Source organism: Seriola aureovittata, chromosome 21, assembly GCF_021018895.1.
Source record: "Seriola aureovittata isolate HTS-2021-v1 ecotype China chromosome 21, ASM2101889v1, whole genome shotgun sequence".
NCBI lineage: Eukaryota > Metazoa > Chordata > Actinopteri > Carangiformes > Carangidae > Seriola > Seriola aureovittata.
Genome location: NC_079384.1, coordinates 6,383,376 through 6,410,626, shown reverse-complemented (window position 1 = coordinate 6,410,626; position 27,251 = coordinate 6,383,376). Strand labels below are relative to the sequence as shown.

The window sequence follows — 27,251 nt, the reverse complement described above, 5'->3', positions numbered from 1 at the left end:
TTTACGTGATTTTCAAAAGAAAGACAGAAAGAAAGAAAGAAAGAAAGAAAGAAAGAAAGAAAGAAAGAAAGAAAGAAAGAAAGAAAGAAAAGTCGAACACACCCAAAGTCGGTGTAACTAAGTTTGGACTCTCTTGCTACCCGTACTAAGCTGACATCTGTACTGTAGTCAGTTGTATCTGGTGTTGACTCGTGTTGCTTACAGGCACAGTTTTTCCTCTAAAACACTGCACAATGGCTTTTCAGTGTCAACGGGACTGCTATGTGAAAGAGGTATGACACTGTTTTCAGACAGTTCACCAGCGATAAACTGTTTCGTAATATGCAAAAAACCTGGCGAAGTTTAACATTGCTTCTCTGCAGAAGTGGTTAGCATGTTTGCTAATGACACTGTACTCAAAGCACCAGCCGGCTAGCACTGTAGCTAACTGTACTTGTAATTCACTAAACTGTAGATTTGGGATTTATTAAGGTTACTATGATGTGATAACCGCATTGTATCTGCTTATATTGTTGATGTGATTTTAAGCTCAGTGTAAATGTAGCCGGTAAGGCAGTTTCTTATGGTTTAAAAGCATTAATGCAAATTCACACGTTGTTGGTGATCGATTTCTGTGCACAACCCAGACCTTCATAAAACGGTGAAATCTCACACCCACTTCCACCAGCCCCACTCTTCCTATAAGGTGTAAGTTTTCATTTCATGTTTCATTTCCCCTGTAGTTTGTTACCTCTGTAGTGTCCTGCAGCCCAGCTGAATTAAAGCACGAAGTCAATGGAAAGAAAGAAACTCTCAAGGGGTTCAATGTCAAGCTCCAAGACACCATCTTGTTTCCCGAGGGAGGTGGACAAGTAAGCAGTTTTTCCTCCTAAAATATTAATAATAATCTATTTCAATTTCTACAAGAAGCAAATCGTATGAGCAAAAGTTTCTTGTTGCTCCTTTGTATCACAAGTCATGAAAAGCCATACTACACAGTATTATTCTTAAACTTGACGTGTAATGATGTGTCTTCCTTCAGCCAGACGACCACGGGCTGATCAGAGATGTCCCAGTTTTGAGGGTGACAAGGCAGGGACCAGAAGCCGTACACTTTGTGAGTTCACCCCTGGAGGTGGGTCAGGAGGTGCAGGTGAAGGTGGACTGGGAGAGGAGGTTTGATCACATGCAGCAACACTCAGGTAAGGACCACTAAACAGATAAGCTCAGGGACTGATTGTGATCATATATTATTACACAGTTGTTCTAAGCTACATTTGTTTTCTTCCTGACTCTTAGGTCAACATTTGATCACAGCACTGGCAGACACAATGTTTGGATACAAGACCACATCTTGGTACTTCACCTCTGCACAGATTCCTTTTTCTGTAAATATTAAATACCTGTGGGTTCACCTGTCTTCTATATTTTTATAATTCAGGGACCTGGGGCGTCAGAGAAGCACCATTGAGCTGGACATTCCCTGTGTGAAGCCTGCTCAGCTCCAGGCCCTGGAGGAAGCCATTAATGAGAGGATCAGAGCTCATGTTCCTGTCACTGTTCAGCTTCTCTCTATAGATGACCCTGCAGTGGAAAAGGTACGCGTATTATACTCACTGCTGCTAAAACAGTCCTCTTACTCTGCAATCAATGGCTCAAAAGTCAAGGTTTTGAAAGGAAAAATGAAATGAAATGCATGTTTGTGTGCGACAGGTGAGGAGTCGAGGGCTGCCAGAGGACCATGCAGGGCCGATTCGGATCATTGATATTGAGGGCGTCGATGCCAACATGTGCTGTGGGACCCATGTGTCTAACCTCAGTCACTTACAGGTACGACTTCATGCAGACATGCTAATACACAAACATTTGGATGAGTAACTTTTGGATAATTTTTAATGCTTCTGAAGTTGTGAAATTGTATACATGTTATTTTACATATGTTCTTGTCATATTTGTAACATTGGGAATTGCGTGCTTCATTTTGCTTTATCTGAATTTTAGGTAATAAAGCTTCTGGGAACTGAGAAAGGAAAGAAAAACAAAACCAACCTGATCTTCCTAGCAGGAAACAGGGTACTGAAGTACGCAGAGAAAAGCTACAGCACAGAGCGCTCACTGGTGTCTCTTCTGAAGTAAGTTCAAAGTATAAATGATCAATATAAATGATTAAACTAATTCAGCAAGTTTGACGTGAAAAAAATCCTTGTTGTTGTTCAACAGAACGGGCCCTGATGAGCATGTTGAGGCAGTTGACAAGCTGCAGAAGTCTGTTAAACTTCTACAGAAAGTAAGAGACTCTCTTCCATCAGTGGAGCATGAGAATTTATGTTGTAATTCCTGCTAGTTGCCAGAAGAGGTCATTAATTATAGAGAGCTCATTTTTAAATTTTAAATCTCTTCCATTTGGCAAATACTGAATCACGTTGCAGATAGATTCCCTAACCATCATAAAAATGTCTTTGGCAGACTAACCTGAGCCTGCTACGAGACATGGCTGTCCTCATCGCGCAGAACTTTAAGAACAATCCCCAGAGAAGCAACTTCTTCAGCTTGCACAAGTAAGAAATTCCCAAGAGATTCCTCGTTTGTAGGTACAGCACTATACAGTGTCCCCATGTCAAACGTTTTAAAAATGCACAGCAATGACTCAGACTTCATCAGGACAGCACAACCATCAAGTTCAGGTGTTTTTCTTTTTCTCTCTATAGAAAAGAGGGTGACAACGAGTTCATGAATATCATTGCCAATGAAATAAACACAGAGGTAAGATCTCAGCCCGACTGTTTAGGTCTTGGTATTTGCAGTTAAATATTTTTGTTAAGCTTTGTTTTCTTCTGCTCTTAGGAAACTTTGGTTTTCCTCACTGTTGGAGAAGAAAAGGGACCTGGTTTGTTTCTACTGGCTGGACCCAGTGGACCAGTGGCTGAGACAGGACCACAGTAAGAGACGCCACCATACATTTATTTAGCTTCCACTGTTAAAAATGTTGATGCGGGTTGACACTGCATGCTTCCCTGTGCTCTCCAGGGTGTTAGATATGCTCCAAGGGAAGGGGGCAGGGAAGAACGGACGTTTCCAGGGCAAAGCCAACAGCCTGGCTCGGAGAGGAGAGGTGGAGGCGTTCCTGCAGCGGCACTGCAAACATCACACCTCAGAGGAAGAATAAACTCAGCAACAGCTCAGTACTAATATTTTATATTTGCTAAAGGAAACGATACGTTTAGAAACCAATGAGGACTTGAGGTCTTAAATATCCATATTTTGTGGTAAACACTAAAGAACATGTAAGAAATAAATTGTTCATATGAACATGTATATAAATAGACTTTGGTACATGTGCTGTACATATCTGAATGTTAAATGTCATGTACTGTTTTTATTAATCGAAAACATCCAGTTAAACCTTTTTTCATCATAGTTTCACTCATTTTTTCCCTGTTTTTTTATTTTACACATATGAACTAAATTACTGTAAGTGCCTGGCTCAAGGGCACAACAACCTGCCATTTAGACACACAATGAAAAATTCTTAATAAAAATCACCCTTTCAGAGTCATGCTGCTCATACTGCGCTTTCAGACACATTTTCCCCATTGATAAACAGACACCTGTTTCTTGAATATTGTTTAATATATTATACATATTATGTATTAAGACAAAAGACAGACAGACTGTTGGTAACTTAAAATCCTCCTGTGGTTGTATTTGGCAGGATTACACAGTGATAAAGAAGGAAACCCTTGTACATTGTAACACTAACTGATTGAACTGTCAAATAATATAGTGAAACTGTAGTTGTGTCACCTCACTTCCATACAGTGTGCATAAATATTACAAACATCTTACATTATTGTGCAATCCAGTACAACATAACCACTAAATACCATTAAAAACTGAATCAATACTTTTTGCCCACAGTGTCCCTAACAAATAAAACTTGTGATATCAGATTGCAGTGTACAGGGAGTCCTATTTTTCTGGTCACTCAGTGTGTGTGTGTGTGATAAAAGCAGTGGGTTGGAAACAAATCACAGATGTGCAGTTCCTCATGTGTTGTTCACAAGTCTGTCACAGTTTAGTGTTGATGACAAAGTGTTCATGGTAAAATACAGTGATATAGTGCAAAAGTGCAAGCACCCCTTCCCCCATTTATAAAATACTAAACGCAGTAAGAAAACTAAAATAACCGCCTCGTGGTTGTGTTCCTCCGCCGACCGGCCAAGATGCAGGAAATATAGTCCCAATGTCCTGCTCCTGAGTGAAATGAATAATCGCCAGAAGTGTTGGATATAAAATGTCACGTTTGTGTTAAATTGTGTTAATAATTAGTGTATGAATTTGTGAGTTATGTCAGGGTCACAGTGACCTTTGACCTCCAAGTTCTAATCAGTTCATCCTTTCGTCCAAGTGGATGTTTGTGCCACAAGAAATTCATTCAAGGCGTTACTAAGATATCGGGTTCATGAGAATGGGACAGACAATGTGAAAACCTAATGCCTGTGGAAGTTGCCGGCCCGGAGACATTAAAAAAAAAAAAAAAAGATGTTGAGATGGTTTGGTGCTAGTTGTGATCAGGAGTGTGATCCGGAAGACATTTGTATTGTCCTTTAGAGTTCCACTGCTCCTCCCCCATTGTCTTGTTATCTTAGAGGGTTCACAATCTTCATTGAGATGTAGTTCTGAAAGAGGAAAACCAACAATCAAATCACTGCGTACACAAACACACACACACACACACACACACCTTCAATTTTCACCTGCCCCACAAGTTCAAATTCTTCAGTGAACGTAATGATTTCAGAAGATATGACTAATGTTATTCAGCCGTCCGTCCTTACCGGTAAAGAGTACAACAGGATGGCGAGGAAGAGAACCACTATGAGGAGGAGGATGAGTCCGATGAAGAGGCACCTGAACCTTCTCCACACAATGAACTTCATGGTCTTACATGGGTTGGTGAACCAGAAGAAGGACGTGTCCGGGCGTCTGGTGGTTAGGGAGAATGAAAGAAAAGTGTGGATACATTTTCAGAGGTTCAATCTGCACAATAATCTGTGCAATACGTTTCACAGTCATTCCGCTGAGTTCTTACTTGGGAGGGTCCAGTTTTGGGTTCATGTTGGGCTCGTCCCTGCCTTTTCCTGCAGGTTTCCCGTCTGCATCTGCTTCACTTACAATCTCCAGTGTCATCTCCACTTTGCCCTACAGACACAGGACAAGCAGACACACTGAGCACGACGCGACAACAAGGACCTCTGACACTTTCACAAGATTCAAAACGCAGCAGAATCTATTGATCAGGCTTCTGTGAGCAACTTATAAATGTTTTATTAAGAAAGAATGAATATGAAATTCAGCTTTTGGTGCTAAAACTCAGGGAAGGGAAACGTCCTTATTTCAGAAAAGACAACTGCAGTTTTCCTCTGTTGTTCTCAGTCACCTTTAGCAGACTGGAGCAGGAGGAACTCCAACCCTGTTATCACTCATTCATTTGCTCTATAGTTCAGGTTTGAACAAGGCAGTTAACCTAAAAAAAAAAAAAAGCATCCATCTATCTCTGTTTACTTTCTATTCATACTTACGCCCAGGACGCTCTGCCCGTCCTTTTCAATGGAACAGGGCCACCAGCCTCTGACTGACTGCTGTGCAAACAGAGACTTGGCGTGCTCCGTCTTGTGTGGGGCTCCGATTTCCACAGCATCCATCATGGCCAGAGAACACTTCTCTGGGGTCTTCGCAGGAGCAACCAGGTCACGTAAATCCAGCTCCAGCGCGCCTGGGATCACAGAGCACGGTGGTCACGTTTTGTCATTTCTCTTGGTAAATCAAACAAAAAAAGTTATGTTTTCTTGGTTCCACTTTAAACTAAGTGTCTTACCAAGGTAATCATCCAATGAGAATTTGTCATTATCCCATATTTGAACAATCAACTTGGGGGGAATCCTGAACTCTGATTTGTCAAGACTCCAAAAGTGTTCCTGTTGAAACAAGAACACGTGAAAACATGATTCACATTAGCAATTTCAAAAATACTGTCATTTTTAAAAAAAATTTAAAATGGTTTTATTTTAACTATGAGCTAAAAGTCCAGACAAGCCTCACCTTCTTGGACACGAGGCAGAGCTGTTCAGCCGGCAGGTAGTCGAAGTCAAAGATGAACCTCCAGTTAAAGTTGCCATCTCCGTCCAGAGACCTGTAGTGGACATCGGTCTTCTGCTTGTCCTCCTCCATGCCTGGCATCCAGCTGGCACAGGGAGCAACAGGTGAGATTATTCATCGCCCTGTGCTTTTCCACAGTAACCTTCTACTGTACAGTTTTGCTTCAAAAGGTCAATCAGGATCATGTTCAAAATCACCATATTAAAACAGCTAAAACAGGATTTTAGAAATGATTGTAACGACAAAAATGTCATTTTCAAAGCTTAACTGCAGAGATAGATGTGACACCAGTGTTAGCTTTAATGCTAACAAGCGTACCCTTTGACATAGATGTCACTCATGTGTTCTCCGGTGATGCTCGTCTCGTCTAAAGTCACGTCTGTGGTGTTCCAGATGACGGCGCGCAGGAAATACCTGAACATTCAAACACAGGGGATGTTAGCTCACTGGCGTCCGGTGTGACCCGTGACCAAGAGCTGAAGAGCCGCGCAGAACTCACTTCTTAGCCTTGCGTGGTGTGATGTCAAAGGGAGGTCCGGGGACGCCAATGCTTTTGGGGAAAACATCCACCCACATCTGAAGCCTTCCCTGAATCAACGCAATGTACAGGTTTACACAGAACGGCTGCATAAGAAGTGTACACGGATATATATTGTGTAGACACGGTATGTGTAAGTGGAGACATCTCACCTGAGAGAGATTAGGCTGGAAGCTGCTGTAAAGTGTCCTGCTCTCCACATGTTCAGGGACTAATCCCTGTTTTCTGAGCACGTGCAGACTGAGTCGCTCTCGGGCCGGACCCAAGTGTTGATGAATTTCCTTGTTGTTCTCTGGATGTGAAAACATTTTGCACCTTAATTAGACTTATTATACTAGTGATATCAGATGTGGGCAAAAAGAAAAGAAAGAAAAAGATTCACTCTCACTAACCAACAGTCAAATCAAAGTTAGACTCCATCACACTCATTTTGTTACACAGTGAGAAAACGATGTGTGAGCCAGGAGATGTTTGATCCCATAAACGTATAATCAACATTTTACCTCATTTAAATGTTCATTTATGTGGAAATGTAACTTGGCACTGAAGCTTGAGGAAAAATACTTCTGATTAAATGAAACCATCGACATTACCGAACTGAGCCAGCGTGTAGTCTTTGCCATTGAAGGTGAGCGAGTTGCCGTTGTCTTCCGTCCTGGGTTTGGACAGGCCTTTTAGACGGGCCAGGTTCTCCAGGATCTGAGACGGCTTCAGCTGGTCCCTCCATTGGTTAATACCAGAACTAAGATGGCAAAAGAGAGATGTTGAGAGAGACTGATCATCACTGTATGTTTTTTCCTCATTTCCCTCTCAGCCTTAAGATTGCCCCTCGCCCGTGGAGTTTCCTTACGTGCAGTATGTTTGCGGCAGGCCACAGTACGAGTTATATCTGGACAGGAAGCGGTTCTCCAGGTCGATCACCGTCTCGCCGACCTTCTCGTCACGGGTCAGGAGATCATAGTCATAGACAGAGATTTTCAGGTCCTTGTCCTGGGGCAGGAAACACGTCATCTCAAACATCCTAGACAAACCAAAAGAGTGTTTGAGAGGCGAGGAGGTCCAATAGGCTTCCCATTTATATTATCTACGGTCTATATAATTTCTCTATGAATGTTACCTTCCAAACACGGGGCTGATGGTGTTGGGTAAGTAATGGTCTCTGTCTTCAATCGTATTCTTCCCCAGTGATATCTTTATGTATGGGTCACACTGAGCGGGAGAGAGGAGACAAGTTTAAGTAGCAGGTGCAGACTGGTGGGTGTTGAAATATACTGCTTTTATCGCAGGTAACGGATTATTCATTCTCACTCTGCCATTATTGTCTTTGGGCTGCAGATCTACGGCTCGCACCACGTAAATCCTGACCAGACACTCCTGAGGTCCACTGTCTGGCAGCTCTCTGAACTGCCGGGGAGGAGGAGCAACACCTGGGTCGTCTGGCAGAGGGTACACCTTGAATGAACCCTGCAGGTACAAGGGAACACACACAAATTGGATTTTGCTTTTCGTGACCCCTTAAAGAATCGGACTTGGTCCTGAGCCGAGGAGAACTCTTTATGGCTTTACATTCAATTAACAAAAAGATATAATAAAAAAAAATCTCTGACACAGTTTTTGGTAGCAGGCTAAAAGTGTTAGTGTTCCTACCTTGAACTCTCCAACCACTGTGGGGTCACTGTCCCCATTTTCATTCTTGCCCCGCTGCAGTTTGAAGGTGTTGCAGAAATCCGTCAACCCTTTGAATTCTGGGACGTCCTCCAGTTCGCACTCATACACCTGAAAATGCAGAGTCACATTCAGGTCATAAAGAAGCATCTTGTGTTGGTCACTATTCACACACTCATGGCTAACAACACAGAAGTGAATCAATACTGTGGGAAGTGGTGAAGAATTAAACCAACTGACTTTGAGGGTGTCGTATCCTTTCTTGAGGTATGGGCCACATTTCTCCTGGTCTCCGGTTGAAGCGTAGAATTTGCTCCACCAGTCAATTGTTTCCTTTTCCTGATGATTGAATTGCACAATGTAAATATCCATACATACACATCTCTTCTTAGCCTATAATAATCTGAAATCTCACTCATAATTCTTGTGAACTCTCACCTTCTCTGCTTGCTTTGAACAAAGAAGATGCGATGTGACACAAAACGGAGGTCAGTTGTACGAACACATACATCAGAAACAAATGCAAAAAAACACATACATACAGCACACAAGCTGCAAAAGTGAAACAGTGAATTATGGTGAAGGAAAGGTTGATAAAAAAAGATCAACAAGTGACAGTAAATCTGTGAAACAAGGGCGTAACAATGGGCAGTGCGAGGCGGGCAGCTGTAGTAATGCTGCAGGCCTGCAGGGGGCTCCCTACATAACACAACCTGTCCCTTCATGTGCAACAGGGCACCAGCGGTTTTGTGGCATTCTTCAAGGATCTCCAGCTCCAGCAGCAGCATGAACATGAACAATGGAAATGAAAGAAAAGTAGAACTTCCAAATATGGTTCATGGGCGGGTTAGGGTTATGATAATGGGCGTGGTTTGCGGGAGGTGTGGTTTTTAGAGTCTGCAAGGCTGCAGCTGGACCTGTCTCCTATTCTTGCCTGCCATGAATTTGATTTGGCCTCAAATTATGACCAATGGAGTTTTTATTACATTTTGATTTCAGTAATCCTAAATTAGAGTGAGACTTCTCTTGTCACTCAATGTGACAGAGTTCTTGTCTGGCACTTCGGAGACTTTGGTTTGGCCGAAACAACGTTTTCAGTCTGGGATTGTTTGACATTTGACAAGCTAAGCTAACCCTGGGCTAACCGACAACTGGCTGTAGCTTCACATTTAGCAACCACAACGCTAATAAGCCTTCTTCCAAAAAATGACAACAGTGTTTCCAGACACACTGATGGAAAAATCAACTTATACTTGTGTGAGATGCCTGAGTGACTAATTTGTGCCCTTTAACATGTTACGCCCCTGCTGTGAAAGAAATTAATAAAATGTGCTCATTAAATTAGTGACAATTAATTAATTAAGTACAATCACAGTTGATATGACAATTCCCACATACATTAATTGTGTGTGTCATTGTGTTATTATGAGGCATTTGCCAAGCTTGATGCAGTGGATTAAATGATCTCAGCCCTCCAAGTTTCATTGGTGCCCACACTTGTGAATTAGAAAGCTGTAACAGGTAATCATACATACAAAGTGGGAGGTAGGAGAGGCCATTTTGTTGACAGCAGCTGACATGCTGTACATGAACTGTAAGCCAGAGTAATAACGTTTGTCAAATTTGACTCGAGAGTCAAATTCTGCCCTTCTTAGTGAACAGAGGCAACTTAATGTGATTTTAGAAGGAGCAATAAACAAAGAGCAATAAGCAAAGTTACTTGTTAATATCTACATCGATTAGTGGTTGGTAGTGGTAGGAAGTGGTGAGTTTACCTGAGCTTCTAGCAGTGGTCTCGACTCCTCCATGTTAATAGAGACATGTTTGGAGGGGGAAGCCATCATCAGAGCCACTGTCAACGACGAGAGGGAAACGTTAAGAGCGAAGCTTTTTGTGTCTCTGCGTTAAACGGTTTTCTTTCTATGCCTCCTTACTTTTAGAGGACATGGCTCCCTCTGCAGTGATGATGTATGGGTCACATCTGAACTCCTCCAGAGAAGTGATGGTGCACTGACCCACCACGGGCTTCCTGCCAAATGGACGGTGGTCGATCACCTTCAGCACAATGGGAGGTGTGTACATCTCATCCTTTGGAAGGAGCTGGACGGAGAGTGTGGAGAAAATGGCAGAAAATAATAAAAACACCATCTGGGACACACACACACACACAGTAGCTGGTTTAACCCTGCCATTACCACTTTGACGAAGAGGACGGAGCTGGGGAAGTTAGGGCTCTTCTTCATGTTCTTGATGACGGCTGACTCCACCCTCTGCCCCCCGCACTCCACCACCAGGCTGGGTGAAGACACTGAGGCCAGCTGGTATGGTTTCATGTTCCTCAGACCCCACACCAGAATCTGGACACACACACACACACACACACACACACACACACACACAAACACACACACACACACACACACACACACACACACACACACACACACACACACACACACCACACACACACACACACACACACACACACACACACACACACACACACACACACACACACACACAGAGGAGCATTTAGAAGACATGACACTTCATCACTACATCAGTTCACAGTGAGAGCATTAAAAAGGTTGTGTGTTACCTCCACAGCAGTGAGCTGCACCACAGGTCGGATGCCCTGTGGAACCATGTAGAGGTTCTCCGCTCTCTTTGGGGGAACCAGAGGAAGATCTGACTGACCCGACTACAGAGACAAGAGAGTATGGATTACCCCTTATGTTTTTGTTTCGCCCAGCAATTTTAAGTTTAATCACATTGGAAGAACAACTGTATGAGAACCATAGTCTTGTTTTAAATACTGGAAATTGCCTATTCTCCTTTACTTTTATTGCAAACCTTGTCTTGAAGGATGAGTTCAGCAGCCAGCAGGGCCTCCCCTGCCTTCTGTCCCTTCTGGATGATGGTATGCCACAGAAGTTTAGGTGTTTGATCTATGCTCGGATTCAGTTTCACCATTGGGATGCAAACACTGCGGCCCAGCAGCTCGTCCTTCCCCTGCACAGACAAGAACGTGGCACAAATATATCTTGAAATTTCCAAGATTATATAATAAGGAGTGCAAAGTTATAATGTAGAGAATTCAAACAAGAGATGTAACAGAAAAAAAGGTCTCTTTTGAACAACAAAGAGTCAGCTTAAGGTGTAAAATATTATATTAATGAAGCACTGAAACAACATGGATTGGTTGTATTAAACAACCCACCACTTGGTCGTGGTCGTAGAACTCCACCACAACATCGGGGGGGCGGTGAACGACATTCTGGGGGTCTCCATAAATCTCCACATCATTGAAAATCAGAGTTTGGTCCCAGGTTGGGTTCAGTGTTGCTCGCAGCTTCTCTGTTGTCTTACTAACATGCAGGAAGGAGACGTGTGCGTACGGATCTGTGAAGGAAAAAAATAAAAGATGGTTGGAATAGCTATCTTTCTGCATGACATTCATTTCATTTCATCGACAGACTAGATATTGTTATTAGAAACTAAGTATTTAATTATATTGTACCAGAGAAACTATCTTTGTCCATGGAAGTCAAGCTCCGCGCCTGATAGACGTACACACGGAGATGGTACAAAAACGACCCTGCGGAGAGGAGGAAGGAAATAGAAAACAAGCTCACATGTGCACTTTGTGTATCAAAACGTATATTTACATGTTTAAAGCATATAATTCATGCTTATGTATGGAAGAGCGTGTTCGTTCGTGCGTTCACTGGTACACGTGTCACTCACTGTCGAAGGAGCAGGACACGGTGGGCGTGTTGGCACCAAACAGCTTGGTGGCGTCGGCCTTGGAGCCTTTCTCTTTCTCCTCGGTATCAACACCCTGCAGAGTAAACCAACAGACGTCTCAGAGCTTCTACGTGTCCCTGAGTCACACGCTGCCTAATAAAAACACGTCATGGTTCTGTGACTGCGTTTAATACATAAGTAAATATTTGGTGAGTCAGTGAGCTCATATCTGGCTCATACTTTTATGGCATCACTTGTTACTTATATGAGGACAGATACTCGACGCCTCTCTCGCTGGCCGCGGTCCACATACTCACCAATGCACCTTCCAGCTGAAAGATGGCAGACGCTCCGAGCCTGTCCTCTGGTCCCATCTTCCGCCTCCAGCGCCTCCGACGAAACGTATCCGATGAACGCTCCTTCCTGTGGAACTTCCAGCCAATCAGAGACGAGAATTCCCATCCCTCGGGGTCACCTCGATCCCGCCTCTGCGTGTAAAGATAAACATGTCATTCAGACTGTTATAATCTGTTATAAGTGATGATCTATCACTCATCATGGCACCACCGGGGGATTTAAAAAGAACATATATGGCATCAAGCTTTGACTGATGCTACACGACACAGTGCTGCTCCTACTGTCCCATGCTCACCTCCACAGCTGCTCCTGTGGGCAGTGCAGCTCTCTTGCGAGGCCTAACCAGCCGCCTCCTGCGGTGGATGTGGTACACCTTCTCTGCAGCGACCCAGGACCGAGGCTTGTCGTCTGGAGGAATGGTCACTCCGTACTCCCAGCCTGTAGAGTACATGCACACGGTCACACAATCAGTTTTCCTTTTTTTTTTATGGTTTAAATTCTATCTTACGAGTTTATTTTATTATGAATGTTCCCCTGATCTGACAAGGAGACCAGAGTGAGTCCCTTTAAAATGATCTACACACACTTGGAGGTAAACAGCTTGAAAATAAAGCTGCTTGTTAGCTTTTAGCAGCTAGGTGCACGTCTTCACCTTGATCATCCACGGCTCGGTTGTCATCCACAGTCCACTCGTCCTCCCAGGTCCAGCCTGGAGGACAGTCAAACTCTCCAGGCTTACAGCTCTTTTCTCCATTCTGCACAACACAAAATGTCTTGCTGTTAGCTGCACATATTAACTGTTGGGCGAGTGCATGATATTTTGAAAGCCATGCTGCACATCATTTGAGTATGAGCGTGCTTGCTGCTCTCACCACGTCGGTGAACGGCTCGGAGGCGGCCTTCCACTCTCCGCCGGGGAAGCGAGTCTCATTTTGGAACACCTCGTCCATGAACTCGGTGTGTCCTGCGTCGGCCTCCGTCAGCAAACTGAAACACAACGTAAAACATACCTATGTAATATCTGTGCGTAAAATATAGAAAAGCTACTTAAAGCAAGTAAGAACAAACTTTGTCGCTCCTCCAACATCAAAAACAACAAAACAACAGTCAAGGTGCATCTTTAACAAGGTGTGTGTGTCTTCCTCTTCATGCTCAAGACAATTTTACTTTTCACAATCTGTAATGTCTCCATTATATTATATAGATATGTATGAAGCGGCAGATGTACTGATGATATTGTTCTGAAAAACCAACTAATTACACATGTACATTTGGAGTCGGGACTGAAGTGCAGGGAGAGAGTCGAGGGGATAGATTCAAAGTTTGATGTAAATAACTTCCAACTCACTGGAACAGGCTGGTACTCGTCATTAAATCACTTCCTGTGGCATGAGAGGAATGTAAACGGCAGAGAGCAGAGTGTGTGTGTGTGTGTGTGTGTGTGTGCTTAGTGGGGAAAAATATACACTTAAATCACAAGGTCTTCATCGTGGTCGAATGTTTTGTGTTTCAGAGGAGGAGGAGAGACACCAAATCATCATCTCCAGTTACACTCACGCTTTCTCTGGGTCAATGAACCAGTCCTCCTCCCACTCCCATCCTCTGGGGGGCATGAAGTACTCTTGCTTCAGCTTCAGTTTGCCCGTCACGTCAGAGTATTTGTGGCGCCCCACCAGGCCTGTGGTCCCCCACTTCCCAAACACCTGGGCCTGGTTCTCATACTGTAAACGCAACGGACAACACGTTTAGATTTAGATGTTGATTTCACTGACCGGTAAAAACATTTATAAGATCAATAAATATCAGCAACAGCAACTTCAGGGATTCAAAATATCCGTGTGAGTTTAACAAAAATGTTTTCCTGCAAAACTTTGAGAAAACAGACAAACATATAAACATCAGAGCTACCGCAGTTACTGTTGCTTGGAGTAACGTACCAGCTCGGCAAACACGCTGAAGGTGCCCTCCGCGAAGGAGTTGAACTTTTTCTCATGTGCAGACAGACCCAGCCACATGTTGACTCTAATCTGGACCGGCACCTTCAAGCCCTTGGCCTTGTCCATGGGGTACTGAGGGAAGAATCACATGAGCAGTATAGTTTCAGAGATATTAAAAGTCCAGCGCAGTATCTTTTCTCCTACAACAAACAGTAAAAGTTTCCTAACACCAAGTTTTCTGATCTTTTCTTTATTTCTTCGCCCCGCAGACGTTTACCTGTAGAAAGACGGTCTGTGTCTTGCCGCAGTGTCGACCGCACGCCTGCTCACTGTATGTGGAGAACAGGATTTGGTGTGCGGGGATGCGACTGTAGGCCACTCTCTTCTCACCCCGCAGCATCCAGATGATCACGTCAGGCATGCTGTTCTGGGGCTAGACGGCGTGAAAATAAGAACATTATGGATCATTATGGAGCATTATGGGTAAACGATCTATGAGGTGATGATAAACATGTTGTCCATAGATTATGATCCTGTCTGGACCAATCAGTAAAAATGCAAGAATGTTGAAGCTGAGAAGTTTTTGTCTGAGCGCATGACACAAGCACCAGCGAACACATCCGCTCCATCCACCTGCAAATTATCATCTCTAAAACTAAAGATCAAAATACTTCATCTTGCTGTGTTTGTACCTCCTCAGCCAACAGTTTCAGTTTGTCTGCCCAGGACTCGATGTCAGGCAGAGTGTCTCGGATCTCTGTGGCCTCCTCTCTCATGTGTCGGGCTCCTTCCATGATGGTGGTCAAAGCGCTGTCCCGCAGCTTTTTGATCTGGATGTCCAGAGATGTCAGGTTGGAGCGACCCTCCAGCTCTGGTGTTGGGAAGCTGTGAACAATGCATAAACTGAGATTATACTAAATAAAAACCCTTCAGCTCTGAATCTTTATGGGATTACTGCTTATGATATTTCTAAACACATTTCCGGCCCTTTTGCTGGTTTCATCTGATGTGTCATTACAATAAAACGCTGCGCACACAGCATGAATGATCTTTTGGGATTTTTTTTAGCAACAGCATGTCCGATATTTACCTTTCTATGTCTTCAATCAGCTGATTGAGCAACTTCAGCCACACCTCTACAAGTTGGTTGTCGGAGACTTTACCCGCGAGGGCAGTTTTAAATGCCTCCAGGTTGGATTGCTGCATCAACAACAAAACAGGGATGAGGATTACACTCCCATCTGAAACAGATTCTCATGGTGGCACATGTGCACACGCATACCAAACAATTTCATTACAGTATGATTTAAATGCTGTAAACCTGCAAGCAATAAATCATAAACTCAAACTGCCATTTTGCAGATTACAGAGGATAGTGCAGTATTTACCAGGTGGTGAGTAATGTAGAAGATGATGTTGACAGAGTCCAGGCGGTGGCTGATGTCCTCCCAGAATGAAGTAACCACCACCACTGGCTTAGTGTCTGCCCAGGGCAGGTAGTAGTAGTGGTTACCTGGAAAGATTGCACACCAATCAAGAAATCCCCATGACAACAAAGCAGGTTTTACATGTGTCTTTAAGACGTGAACACATGAAGCATTGCATGAGACAATGGCTTCGTCACTCACCATCGAATACGGCACAGCTGTACTGAGTGGTGGAGGCCAGTGGTTTGCAGGTGGTGTCCAGTTTGTTGCCGTAGTTACCGATGCTGACCTCAAACTGGATTGGTTCTCCGGGTTCCTGAATCATGGAGGCGCTGTGGAAGACCGCACACAGACAGTACTTCCTCCTCCTCTGGTATTTCTGATGTAGAGACGAAAACAAAAAAAGAGGGAAAGGAAAAAAGAAGGAGAAAATACTTTTAAAATTTTTGTAGGACTCCATGTACAGACTTTTTAGGGATCATAAAGATTTTGCAGAACACATCCAGCCATCCAATGTCTGCAATCCATTACCAGTTACACTGAACACTTAACCCTCACTTAGTTCACGTGTCATTGTGAAGTAAAACCACACTGCTGTCAGACTCAACCACACCTGTCACCCAGTGGATAAACAGTTACAGCACCTGTGCCACCAGGATGTCATCGCTGTGGATACCGTCTACCGTTTTGTCTACTTTTCCCTCTAGTTTAGTGGCCAGCTCGACCAGGATCCTGCCCCTGTACGCCACTCCTTCTCCCTGCGCGGTGACACATCGACAACACATTGATGTGAAATAGTGACATTAAAGAGAATGTAGGACACAGATAAAAGGGGAAGAGGAGGTTTAAGATACAGGAAAAAATCATGTCTACATCACTACCTTGCCAAAGTTGAGATCCGCATAGGGGTCTGGCAGCCCACTGAACTCTCTGGGGCTGCCATACAGGTTGACATAGCAGGGCCCAAAGACAGGCAGGAAGCCCACCTCAGACTTCCCCGTGTTAGCTGGAGGGAGAAGGAAACCAAAGTTAACCTCTTCATGAACAGACTGGAGCAAATCAAAAGGCAAAGCTTTAATGTTAGTAGGTCAGTGCTGCTGTGTTTGAGGCGGTGGTGAGAGACAGACTGAGGTGGAAGCAGTGAAACATTGCTGGGACAAGGCACAACGAACAAACACTTAAATCCTTAACGTTAAAATAAAGCGTAGCACAGCTTTTATATGCAATGTGCACACGCAGAACTAAACAGAGTGCACGGCACACGTCACATCTCATGCAACACAGAGCAAAAAAGAGCAGTGGTGAACCTTCATACGACGGCATTTCCCCATATCCCGCACGTTCCTCTATTACCAGGAGAAAAAGGACAATTCAAGCACCATTTAGAAATTGATCCAAACAGGCACACCAGAGTGACAAAAGTTTTTTGTCCATATAGTAATGCAACAACAAATATCTTAGGTGAGATACAAAGACAAAATAAAAATCCCAAAAATGTAAATAATAATACCTTCTATCTCTCCACCAGAGGAGGCTATCTTGGCCAGGTTCAGGTATGTGGTGCCAATAGCATCGTTTCCTGTCAAACGATCCCTGCAATCACACACGGGGAACTTTTAAACTCACACTGCATTCATGGGATTCCCCGTTAAACAACGTGAACATTTCACAGCGTTGGTGCACTGCTCTGCCTTTTCACTACCTCCACGAAGGAAGTACATGGAACAGAAGAACAATGTCTCTCTCTGGTTGTTTATGTCGAAAGGTTTTAGTTTTCAAATGGGAATTAGTTGGCTCTTGTATCCAGCGTTGTGTGTTTTTCAGCACCTTCTGAGGGGTACGCTGTTTTTCTAACCTTTCCTCTGGCACTTATTTCCCTGCAGCCTTCCTGCACCGGAGTTATCTGACTGTTCATTCGCTCAGAAACACACAATGATGTAAATCAGCTGATGGACGGTGCCAACAGGATCCCAGGGCATGTTATTGAGGGGAAGGGAGGGGCCTGGCACAGCCTGAGTCATATGCTGCTTCATTATTCTCATGTGGTTGGTGACGGGGCATGGACACGGACAAACACACTACAGCTGACCACACTCGCATAAATATTGAGCTACGCTTTCTCAACCCCAAACAGAGAATGAAATAACAATCTCGTCACATTCCTGAATTTATGAACAGAACCTGAAACTGAATCTCTGAGACGTTTGACTTACCAATCAAAGACTGTGAGTTTGACAGACTCGCACATGGAGGGGAACTACAGAAAATAACAAGAAACAGGTTAAACAGAGTATGACTGACAATCCATGTATGATCTCCATTACTTTTCTTAGGTTTGCACTTCAGCAGAATAATGTTTTTATCCTGAGGCCGACTCCTTACCTTGACTTGGAGGTGCAGCACTTGGTTCCACTCAGGGTTTGCATTTTTTTCAATGATCTGAGTGCACAGCTGGAGAGACAGAAAAAAACCAAACCTCAGCTTTTCTTCTTCTATAAACAACAATATGAAATCCAGCTTCCTTACATTTAACACTGCACCTAAAAAATGATCAGGACAAACCTTCCTGCCTGCAAAGCGAGCCTCTAAGAAAGGATCCACCAGGTTCTTCTTGTTTTCATCTCCTCCAAAAATTCCTTTAACGCTCTGGATGAATGCATCATCCACTGAAATGAGAAAACATTGAAGGAATTGGTCAATTATCAATCATTATTGATGGTAATATATAGTGTGGTTTTTTCATGTTGTATTTGTGTTACAAATACTCGTCTTACTCTGAGGAATGTCCTCAGCTCTGAACACCTTCAGCGACAGGGTGGCCCATCGCAGAGTGACACCAGCCGGCAGCAGCAGGTTACTCTCTATGTCGTCCTGGTCGTCATTATACTCCCTGTTCTCCACCTGCAGCGCGGGCACATGGAAAGAAACAGAAACGAGTCCATGAGAGCGAGCGAGGGGGCGAAGCAGCTTTATTTACATGCGGAAAGAGGAAGCAGCCGGTGAAAGTCGGCACGCCTGTCGTACCGGAGGCTCGTCTCCAGCCCCCACCACAAAGAGGCTGACTTTGAGGTAGCCTCTTGCCCCAGAACTGGAGTCATCTGGGTCGTTGAGCAGGAGCCACTTCCTCATGACACAGTGGGCTGCAATACAGACGGCACAATCAGGAAGATGCACAAAGAGTCATAATGAGGAACACCTTTGACACAGATGTAGTCATGTGACCCAGTGCTAAAATAGTGATTATAGTCACTTTAATAATGAATAAAAAATATGTCATGCAAATAGATAAGTAATAAGTTAAGTATAGTATAAGTAAAGTAATAAGTAATACAGAAGTTTCATGTTAATCACGTTAGAAAAAACTACAAATATCAACTACATGTAACACCATAATAACCCTGTCACATTTTGGCTTGTACAAGTCAGACAAGCAGCCCTGTCTGTGCAAATGTAAATGACACACAAATCTAGTTTGTGGTTTGTGGCGAGCTTACCTGGTTCATCATACACATAACCAACGTCCAGCTGTGTGAGAGAACGAAACGAGATGAGCCAGACTCGTAAGAACATTAACCACGCTTTTTACATATTAACAATTTACAAGGAAGAAAGACCGAGCACCTTAAATTCCCCCATCAGACTGTCCGCCCTGAGTGAATAGGAATCATACACCTGCAGGGACGAGCACAACAATACAATAGTTTATATATTTATACACATGGACAGAGGATAGGACGTCAGGAATGACACGAACCACGAAGAATGCTTACCCGGAAACTAAAGCTCTGATCAAACAGATCTGACGGAAGCATGTGGACATTGTAGAAGAACATCTGCAAAAACACGAAATATAGTTAAAATGAAGACATAAAGAAGTAATATATTGAAAGTAGACAGTGTGTAGTTTCAGTGTAGTGGACGATTTCCCCTAAAAAAAACATTGTATTCCATCTCAACTCTGTATCATATAGTGTCAGTGTGAGTGTGAAGTGACGGTACCTCATCAAAGAAGGGGTTGTTTCCCCTCTTGATCCTCGTCCTGTGGGTCTGTCCACACACGTTGACCTTCACCACTGGTTTGATGTTATTCCCCGGCAACTGCCGGGCCTCGATGATCCGCACACGGATCTGAAAGACGCACAGTATCAACGTGTCAGTGCGGATGAACGCACCTGAAACTGACCCAAAATTTTAATTTGACATAATCTTCTAGATGCAACTAATTCATGCCAGGATCATAACAATAACAATAACAATAACAATACTTATTTCAGTTTTTTTCCATCTGTTTTATTGCAAGCCTTGGAAACGTCCCGACCATTTTAAAAATGCCAAAGGATTACCAAGACAGAAAGCAGTCTATCAGAGAACCTGCAGTAACTGCAGCGTTTGTAATGAACGCAACAGATTGTGTTTACGAGCTTCTTAATCTAAACCACAAGCAGCTATTTCAGAGTTATTGCATTGCAATCAAGCACTTAAAGCCAGAGCATATTAATTAGAGTTATTGTTGATAACTGTGTGGCACACTGACCTGGAAGTCCTGCGGTTTATTGACCAGTCGGTGGCGGTTTTGTCCCCTAGCCAGCCGCTGGCGCAGGTTAACAGCCTGACCGGTGGGCGAGCGCCCCCCTGCAGAGCCACTTTGGCCCCCATCTGGTACGGTCTCATCACCCTCTTCACCGCCGCCGCCACCACCACCTAATTACCAGAAAGACAAGATAAGCATGATATCACGCCTCTAATCACATTTAATGCTCCCAGTAAATCCTGTATGTATCATAAAGATTTACATAAACATACCAGCATCCACTGTAGCATCTCCCGCTTGAGGGTCATTGGGGTTTGGTATAGCACCTGCTGGAGGATCGTAGGCAATCGCAAGGTTGATTGTGGCCTGGGAGGAAATGATTGGCAGGTTTTATCATTCATTCATTTAATTAAAATGAACACAATCTTCCTCTTGCTTATATTTTCTAATTCATATTGACAGAGAGAAACTTACTCCAATACTCTGCCCACTTTCATTGACCAGCGACATATTCTTGGATGGTAAAGATCTCACTTGACCTGTGGCGAGGTCTCTCAAAGAGATTTTGGTGGATCCAATGAATCTGTGAGGAAACACACAGCAGGGAAACATCAAATACAGAAATAGATTCATATCAATCGAATCTGTGATTTTACACGTGTATAACATACGTGTGAATCTCACCTCTCAGTTTAACTCACTAGAACAAGAATCAACATGGATTTCTACAGGACTACTTTGACACCACTGATTATCTCAGTTTGATCAATTGCAACAGTTTTCTGACATGACTGTAGAGAATGATTGTAAATCTAATAGCCACAGAAAATACTAGTTTCTCATTTGGACACTTCAAACCTGAAACACACACTCAGTTTCCAGTTTATTAGTTATACACAGCTAAGACTAGTTCAACATTATGGCCATTATTTGGAGGCTGCAGTTTGTGCTGCAGTTCGATTATATTGCGAGGGTGTTTCTATCATTTAGTCGACCCTTATTGATATAAATAAGGTGGACAAAATATCAGAAACACTTCTCAGGCTGCCGTTCTAGTCAGTAATAAATGTACAGACCACACAGAGATTGTGTGATCAAGTCACATTCAAAAAAAAGAAAAAGAAAAGAGGGACATATAGGTCGCCACCCAGAGCTAACAAACCCTGCCTGCTCAGACAAACAAACACACCTCATGAGGCAGCACACAGTCATCACGGCACAGAAGCTACCAACCAGCAGGTTCACAGTGTGTTTAGCTCATCTGTGACCGGCTGCACTGACGAAGTGACGTGAACAAACTCTTGCCATCCTTTAGATTTGGGAATCGTTTGAAATGCGGGCTATGAAGAGTAGAACCGGGACGATTCTATTCTTCCACGCCGTCATATAACGATACGGTGAACCTGAAAAGTTAAGACACACAGTGACTTCGTAAAATCTACGGTATTACCACCTGGAATTAGAAAAAATAACTATTAACTCTTCAAAATTGGCTCCTAAAAAAAATCACTGGAACACGTTGATACTAAAAACTTCATTCCCACCATGTGTGGAAATTATAACAGTTTTTCCATGGAATTATTTGCCTCTGCAAATGAGTCAAACACTTTCTGCGTGCGACGTCGACGACAACATTTCCTGAAGTAATCATTAACACTCGAGGGATTAAAGTGGAAAAAGAAACTGCCTAGTTCATCAAATGGCTGTCAAGAGAAAAGGCTGTGAGAACGAGATACAGATAAGCTTGATCTAGTGTTAAGAGCAGCAACGTTACAGTCACATTCCTCTGATAACTCCTTTGATAACTCAAGGGAACAAAATTAAACTGAATGTGGGAAAGTGCCTGATTATGTGAGATCTGACAAATGTATAATACACTCTTCTTTCCTTGCAGTGTCACTTCAACTACACTGAAGGAGTTTGTTGTTGCTGTTTGTTTATGTGGCGGATTGTTTCTGCCTTGGTGTGCAGCCAAAAACTACACGGCCTAATGTGCAGCGTGTTTATGCCTCAGACGCTTACGAGTAAGTACAAGCGCAGCAACGCATCATTAGAGCCGAGAAGAAATAAATCTTAAAAAGTCACCGCTAAAGCCTTAGAAGCCTGGATAGTTGACACATATCTTTGGGTGTTTTTATACTGTAGTTATAATGAAACGTAGAGCGTCATATGAAATGAGTCATTGTTTGGGTGGAGTAACGGTCCTGCAGGAATGTTCAGTGCACAGCAGATGCATACATTGAAGAAGTGTTAGATCAGTGTCTCAGCACTGAGCAAAATGTTAAAACACATTTTACACATCATTTTAATAGTGCTACCGACGGCTGCACGCCAGGTTAACGCCATCTGAGGTCACTACACAAATAGCTGGACGGAACTTATCATGAGAGGAGGCAGGATGGAGTGTTATTCTTTTGGCAGCAATCGCAGCGCTACATCAGGAAGGAGGCTGACACTGGGCTTCTCCGGGGATTCAGTGACTCTATAAACCTGGTATGTTTCCTCAGACCTGACTCACAATCACCACAATGCTTATGTGCAGTTTTTCAGATGGCATCTTCAAAACAATGTGAGAGAGCGGCTTCAGGTAAGTTTGGTTGGTTGGACTGTGGATGGAGTTTTAAATTACCTGCCGACAACTGTTTCTGACTCCAAACTGTTTAACATTTCAAAATACCTTTTTTAGTTTGGTAAGGAGGGTGGTTGCACATGGGGCTTCTGACATATGTGAGTTTTGCATCTGCTTTGTTTTCAGCATGACTATATTGATTGATCATGATGTGAGCATTCAAATATGAAAAGAGATTAAGTCGAACAGTATCAAAGACACTGGCCTGAACATCTACAGTCGCAGCTACAACCCGTACTCTGCATGTTGTGAACAGATTAGAGAAGGCATGCTCGGACTGTTGATTTCCCCCATTGTTTCCACGTCAACACGCAGTGGACGGACCAAAACAGACGTCGTAACCATTGTCAAGCTCTGATGAGCTGGATGCAGATGCAGTTGTTTCCCTCTGTCAGGATGTTAAAGCCTTCTACAGACAGTGCTGCTCTTTGTCCCCAGACTTGTAGTCACACAAAAACAGATTTTAACCGTCTGACCTCTTTGCATCTCACAGTATAATGAAGAGCTAATTTATCTCAGCCCAGGGGTAATATTCACCTATCCGTGAAGGAGGAAGGAGTGAACGTCCTTGGCTGGGTTTCAGTTCAAAAAGTTAACACCCTCCGCTCTGTCAACATTAATTTCCTTTCACAGATCTGTAAGGATGGATGGATGTGATGATACAGCTCATCCTCACATCTGTGGGAGGGGTGTGGAAATCAGTGATTCCGTGACGGTTCCCTGATTATTGCTGTTATGTTACATTTATCAAGTTTCGACTTTTCAGCTCTGCAAAGTTATAAAACCCAGAAATATGTTTTCACAAACACGTGAGGGGAAAGTGAGGGAAATATTTGGACACACTGATGTTTGACCCACATTTCTACCTTCCAAATGCATCTGTGCAGAGAAGTCAGGAAGAAGCCGTTATTTATTATCATTTCAGTGTGACCATAACTCTTCCTTAGATTTATAGTCTGCAGCCGTGTCGGACAACTTTACAGTCAACACCGTATCTGGAAAAATAAAGTTCCTTAACAGAGGCATGCAAAGAAAGTGCACAAAAATGAGCAGGCCTCAGACCACAGGTTTCAACTGAGTTTCATGAAGGTTCATTTTCAACCATGAACTAGTTTTAATAAATTGCCTGCCTCCATACTTTTGACTGTACTGTATTCATTTTTAGCCGTGCCTGCTGTGTGTCTATCCATCTGTCCACCACTTTGGTCCAGACTCAGAAATCAAGGTCCCCAGAGGAGAAATTCTAATGTCTGGGCTCAGTGTAGTTATAAGTTTTACTCTAAATCCTTAGTTTGTACTGAAACTAGACTTTGTCCTACAGTTTTCTGATTCCTGTCTGATATCATCACACACACACCCCCTCCCCCACTTTTGTTGCCACGACAGCAGGGATTACCCATAACAACAGCCAAAAAAACCATTTGAGAAAGAGAGAAGTCCTGCTCTGCTCCCTCTGTGCAGATCTTGAGGGAGCGTGTCAGACGGGCCGGCCCAGTGGAAAACTTTACTCAATTTAACATGGACTCATGTTGCTGGAAAAAGCTCCTCCCTCAGTTATGACTGTCCCGTTCACTGGGGAAACTTTTACTCGGCAAAGCACATGAACAGAATCAAACATATAGTTGTTTGACATTTTACATTATTTGATAAGAAACAACTGCTTCTATGTGCTTTACTCTCTCACCACAGACGGGACTTTGATCGCAGTAATTAGTGATGTCGCGGAAACATTCTTTGCGGTTGATCTTGATTGGTCCCATATGTGACTCCAGCTTTATTTGGAAGCACCAGCCTCGAGCTGTGAGTGACTTAGAAACATTTAGTATTTTCAGCACTTCTCTCAGTATTAAAAGCAGCGCCTACATCCTGTACCTACAGCAGTTTACTCCTCTGCAACTGGTAAAGTAACTGCCACACAAGTACAGTATTTTCCCTGTTCCCAGTCACACAGTGCGATGCAAATCCCAGCAAGAGAGAAGACAAACAACAATTCATCCATCCATTGTTGCCCAATCGTCATCAGACATCCCACACAGCCCGGCAAGTCTCAGCCCGGCAAGTCTCAGCATGGCAAAGAGGGTGTGAGGGGGAAGAGTGAGCCAACTACATAACTCAAACACTGGGGTTACTATGAAACTATGCTTCTTAAGTTTCCCTGTATATTATTATCCAGTCAGTGTTTCTAACAATGTGAACCTAACCAGTGGGCCTGTAGCATGTGCAAAAAACAACAACTATTTATCTGCCAAGGCACTTCAAAGGTTTTCAGATAAACCTTGGTTTAATTGACGGCTCGTGTTATACTGCCTGTGTTGTGGCCAACTGGAAAAGACGCACACCTCCTATTGCTGGCTAACCTGCAGCCTCACTGAACAGACCTATTTCCTAGAAAGTCTTCATTCAGACAAGAGGACGATCTCGCTGCGATTCAGTAAGGTGAGGCACACAGCTTCTCTTTCACCTCTGCCATCCCTCTCTGTTGCACAACACATAAAGACACAGTTAACAAGGGGCTCGATCTCAGGAGCGGCACTGCACTTACTTGTCTTTCCCAATGGTCTCATAGTCTTTCACAATCACGTCTATGTAGGAGCTCGAGTCCAGTGCAGTGCCCTTCAGATCAAACTCAAGCACCTGCAAGACAAGATGAGGGACACACAGTCCATCGACTGAATGTATCAAATGCTGATTTACCTACTCAGCCAGTAACATGCAAAACACCATCAATAACTATATCAGACTCGTAGACTAATCTAATCATTAACACATTTGCATAATCAGTTGACATGCTAAATGCATACAGTGTGGTCACGTGATGTTTGCACCGGAGTGTTTACATCGTGTCATGTCTACTACTGTATGTAAAGGGAGCATATCAAGTCCTGCTTTCTTCAGCAGCTTATCTAAACTACCTTTGATTAAATGTCAAAGTGTGTGTGTGTGTGTGTGTGTGTGTTGTGTGTGTGTGTGTGTGTGTGTGTGTGTTTTGGCGAGTTACCTCATTCCATACAGGATTCAGCTCACTGTCAATTGATTTTGTTTTCTTCTTCTCATCTGAAAGGAAAGTGAAATATTCTTTTTGTGAATATTCATTAAAACATATTTACGGTTTCTTGTTTCCATTTGACACTAAAATACAACTTCAGCTTTTTCTTTACAATAAAAATATTATATGGTTTCTCAACATTAGGACACACGTGGTACAACCAACCCAAGAATATACCTGAAATCCTTCTACCCCCTTGTTTGCCAACAATGTTAAGGAAAGTTATTGATTAAGTGATTGCTGAATTAAATATTGATCTAGTCAAGCATGCTGCATGCCACAGGGTAAGAATGATATCAATGTCAATGGGCATCAGATCGTTCCTTTACATGTTAGCAGGGAAAGAGAAGCTGCCACACCTGTAGACACCAGGACAAACAAAACAGCTGAGGCCAACTAGAGCTGATTGCCACCCAACCGTTCCTTGTCTGATGCACACACTGTGACTGATATCATTTTAACTCAGTAGCTCAAGGCCAATTCCCCTATAGTCCTAACTTGTCGTTTCCCTTCATCACAGCTCATACCACCACATCTCATGGTTCGTTGCCAGCTGTCTTTGCATCTGGAATTGTTGTGACATGTTGGGAAAGTCTCCAGTGGTGCAACACTTAAAGTAAACGGACTGTTAGGCATCCAGTTAATGTGCGAGTAGCTGAAGAGGAGCACTACTTTATCATTTCTTTATTGCACACACATAAAAATCAGAGTGACGTCATGCTAAACAAAGTATATTCAATGAAGTGATATGAACTCACCATTTAGTTCCAAAGACAAAGTGATTTTACAAGCAGGTTAAAACTTTAGAAGACTTTTTTGAAAAGACGCTTACCTTTAAAAATCACAGAGGTGATTGGATCAGGACTCCCTACCTTCTTTTTAGGCAGACCTTTGGCCGACTCCACAACAACACGCAACATGGCAACACCGGGTAAAAATAAAATAAAATAAAAGACTGAAATCAGTGACTCTGAGGAATTAAAAAAAAATTAGCTTTAAAAAGTCTCCGCAGGACTGTCGCGCTTTTTTACATCCTCACTGCCCCATCACTGAGGCAGACAGAGCTGGGCTCAGGAAGTGTAAGTCCAAGTGGAGGGCAAAGCCGGAGGGCGGGTCACGGGTGTGTAATTATTATTAAGTGGAAGCGAATGAGCTCAATGTTGCTGCTGCTGCTGCGATTCACTGAATGAAGATAGTCACACACCAACTGCAGCTGGATCAGGCTACTTCCTGGAG

General features: G+C 43.3%; 2 protein-coding genes across 4 annotated transcripts; one reads left to right on the top strand and one right to left on the bottom strand.

Annotated features, from left to right (window-relative positions):
• Window positions 1–131: 131 nt before the first annotated feature.
• aarsd1 (alanyl-tRNA synthetase domain containing 1) lies at window positions 132–3,929 on the top strand. The gene is made up of 12 exons (XM_056365313.1): window positions 132–272; window positions 723–851; window positions 1,022–1,181; window positions 1,279–1,336; window positions 1,421–1,577; window positions 1,693–1,809; window positions 1,981–2,111; window positions 2,200–2,266; window positions 2,446–2,537; window positions 2,688–2,742; window positions 2,824–2,918; window positions 3,007–3,929. The coding sequence occupies exons 1-12, from the start codon at window positions 234–236 to the stop codon at window positions 3,143–3,145; spliced, it is 1,239 nt and encodes a 412-aa protein (XP_056221288.1). The 5' UTR covers window positions 132–233; the 3' UTR covers window positions 3,146–3,929.
• On the bottom strand, window positions 3,591–27,246 carry LOC130161897 (myoferlin-like). 3 transcript variants are annotated; one of them, XM_056365261.1, is made up of 55 exons: window positions 26,848–27,246; window positions 25,968–26,023; window positions 25,512–25,603; window positions 20,815–20,923; window positions 20,613–20,706; window positions 20,344–20,510; window positions 19,809–19,937; window positions 19,580–19,642; window positions 19,431–19,481; window positions 19,304–19,334; window positions 18,834–18,949; window positions 18,584–18,710; window positions 18,372–18,475; window positions 18,192–18,260; window positions 18,023–18,066; window positions 17,320–17,402; window positions 17,117–17,155; window positions 16,691–16,815; window positions 16,454–16,567; window positions 16,011–16,188; window positions 15,771–15,895; window positions 15,473–15,582; window positions 15,075–15,267; window positions 14,660–14,815; window positions 14,383–14,514; window positions 14,003–14,166; window positions 13,318–13,432; window positions 13,098–13,200; window positions 12,741–12,883; window positions 12,406–12,576; window positions 12,089–12,182; window positions 11,862–11,939; window positions 11,562–11,743; window positions 11,195–11,353; window positions 10,941–11,042; window positions 10,537–10,698; window positions 10,276–10,441; window positions 10,117–10,193; window positions 9,873–9,933; window positions 8,780–8,787; window positions 8,582–8,680; window positions 8,324–8,452; window positions 7,985–8,140; window positions 7,794–7,885; window positions 7,527–7,697; window positions 7,270–7,418; window positions 6,829–6,968; window positions 6,638–6,726; window positions 6,457–6,552; window positions 6,082–6,223; window positions 5,858–5,957; window positions 5,562–5,755; window positions 5,072–5,181; window positions 4,818–4,965; window positions 3,591–4,658 (listed from the first exon to the last, which is right to left on the bottom strand). In XM_056365261.1, exons 1-55 carry the CDS (start codon window positions 26,933–26,935, stop codon window positions 4,620–4,622), a joined length of 6,234 nt encoding a protein of 2,077 aa, XP_056221236.1. In that variant the 5' UTR covers window positions 26,936–27,246; the 3' UTR covers window positions 3,591–4,619. The 3 variants fall into 3 exon arrangements, with proteins under 3 accessions (XP_056221236.1, XP_056221234.1, XP_056221235.1); XM_056365259.1 differs by lacking the exons at window positions 8,780–8,787; window positions 9,873–9,933; XM_056365260.1 differs by lacking the exons at window positions 8,780–8,787; window positions 9,873–9,933; window positions 17,117–17,155.
• Window positions 27,247–27,251: the final 5 nt, after the last annotated feature.

Bases quoted from the DNA above. Each gene is read 5' to 3' on its own strand.
- aarsd1 (XM_056365313.1), top strand. From the start codon at position 234: ATGGCTTTTCAGTGTCAACGGGACTGCTATGTGAAAGAG. The intron at 1,337-1,420 runs GTACTTCACCTC...TTTATAATTCAG, and splicing joins GGATACAAGACCACATCTTG to GGACCTGGGGCGTCAGAGAA. The intron at 2,743-2,823 runs GTAAGATCTCAG...TTCTGCTCTTAG, and splicing joins CCAATGAAATAAACACAGAG to GAAACTTTGGTTTTCCTCAC.
- LOC130161897 (XM_056365261.1), bottom strand. From the start codon at position 26,935: ATGTTGCGTGTTGTTGTGGAGTCGGCCAAAGGTCTGCCTAAAAAGAAG. The intron at 18,067-18,191 runs GTAAGGAGTCGG...TATTTTCTGTAG, and splicing joins TGCTGCACCTCCAAGTCAAG to TTCCCCTCCATGTGCGAGTC. The intron at 5,756-5,857 runs GTAAGACACTTA...CTGTGATCCCAG, and splicing joins CTCATTGGATGATTACCTTG to GCGCGCTGGAGCTGGATTTA.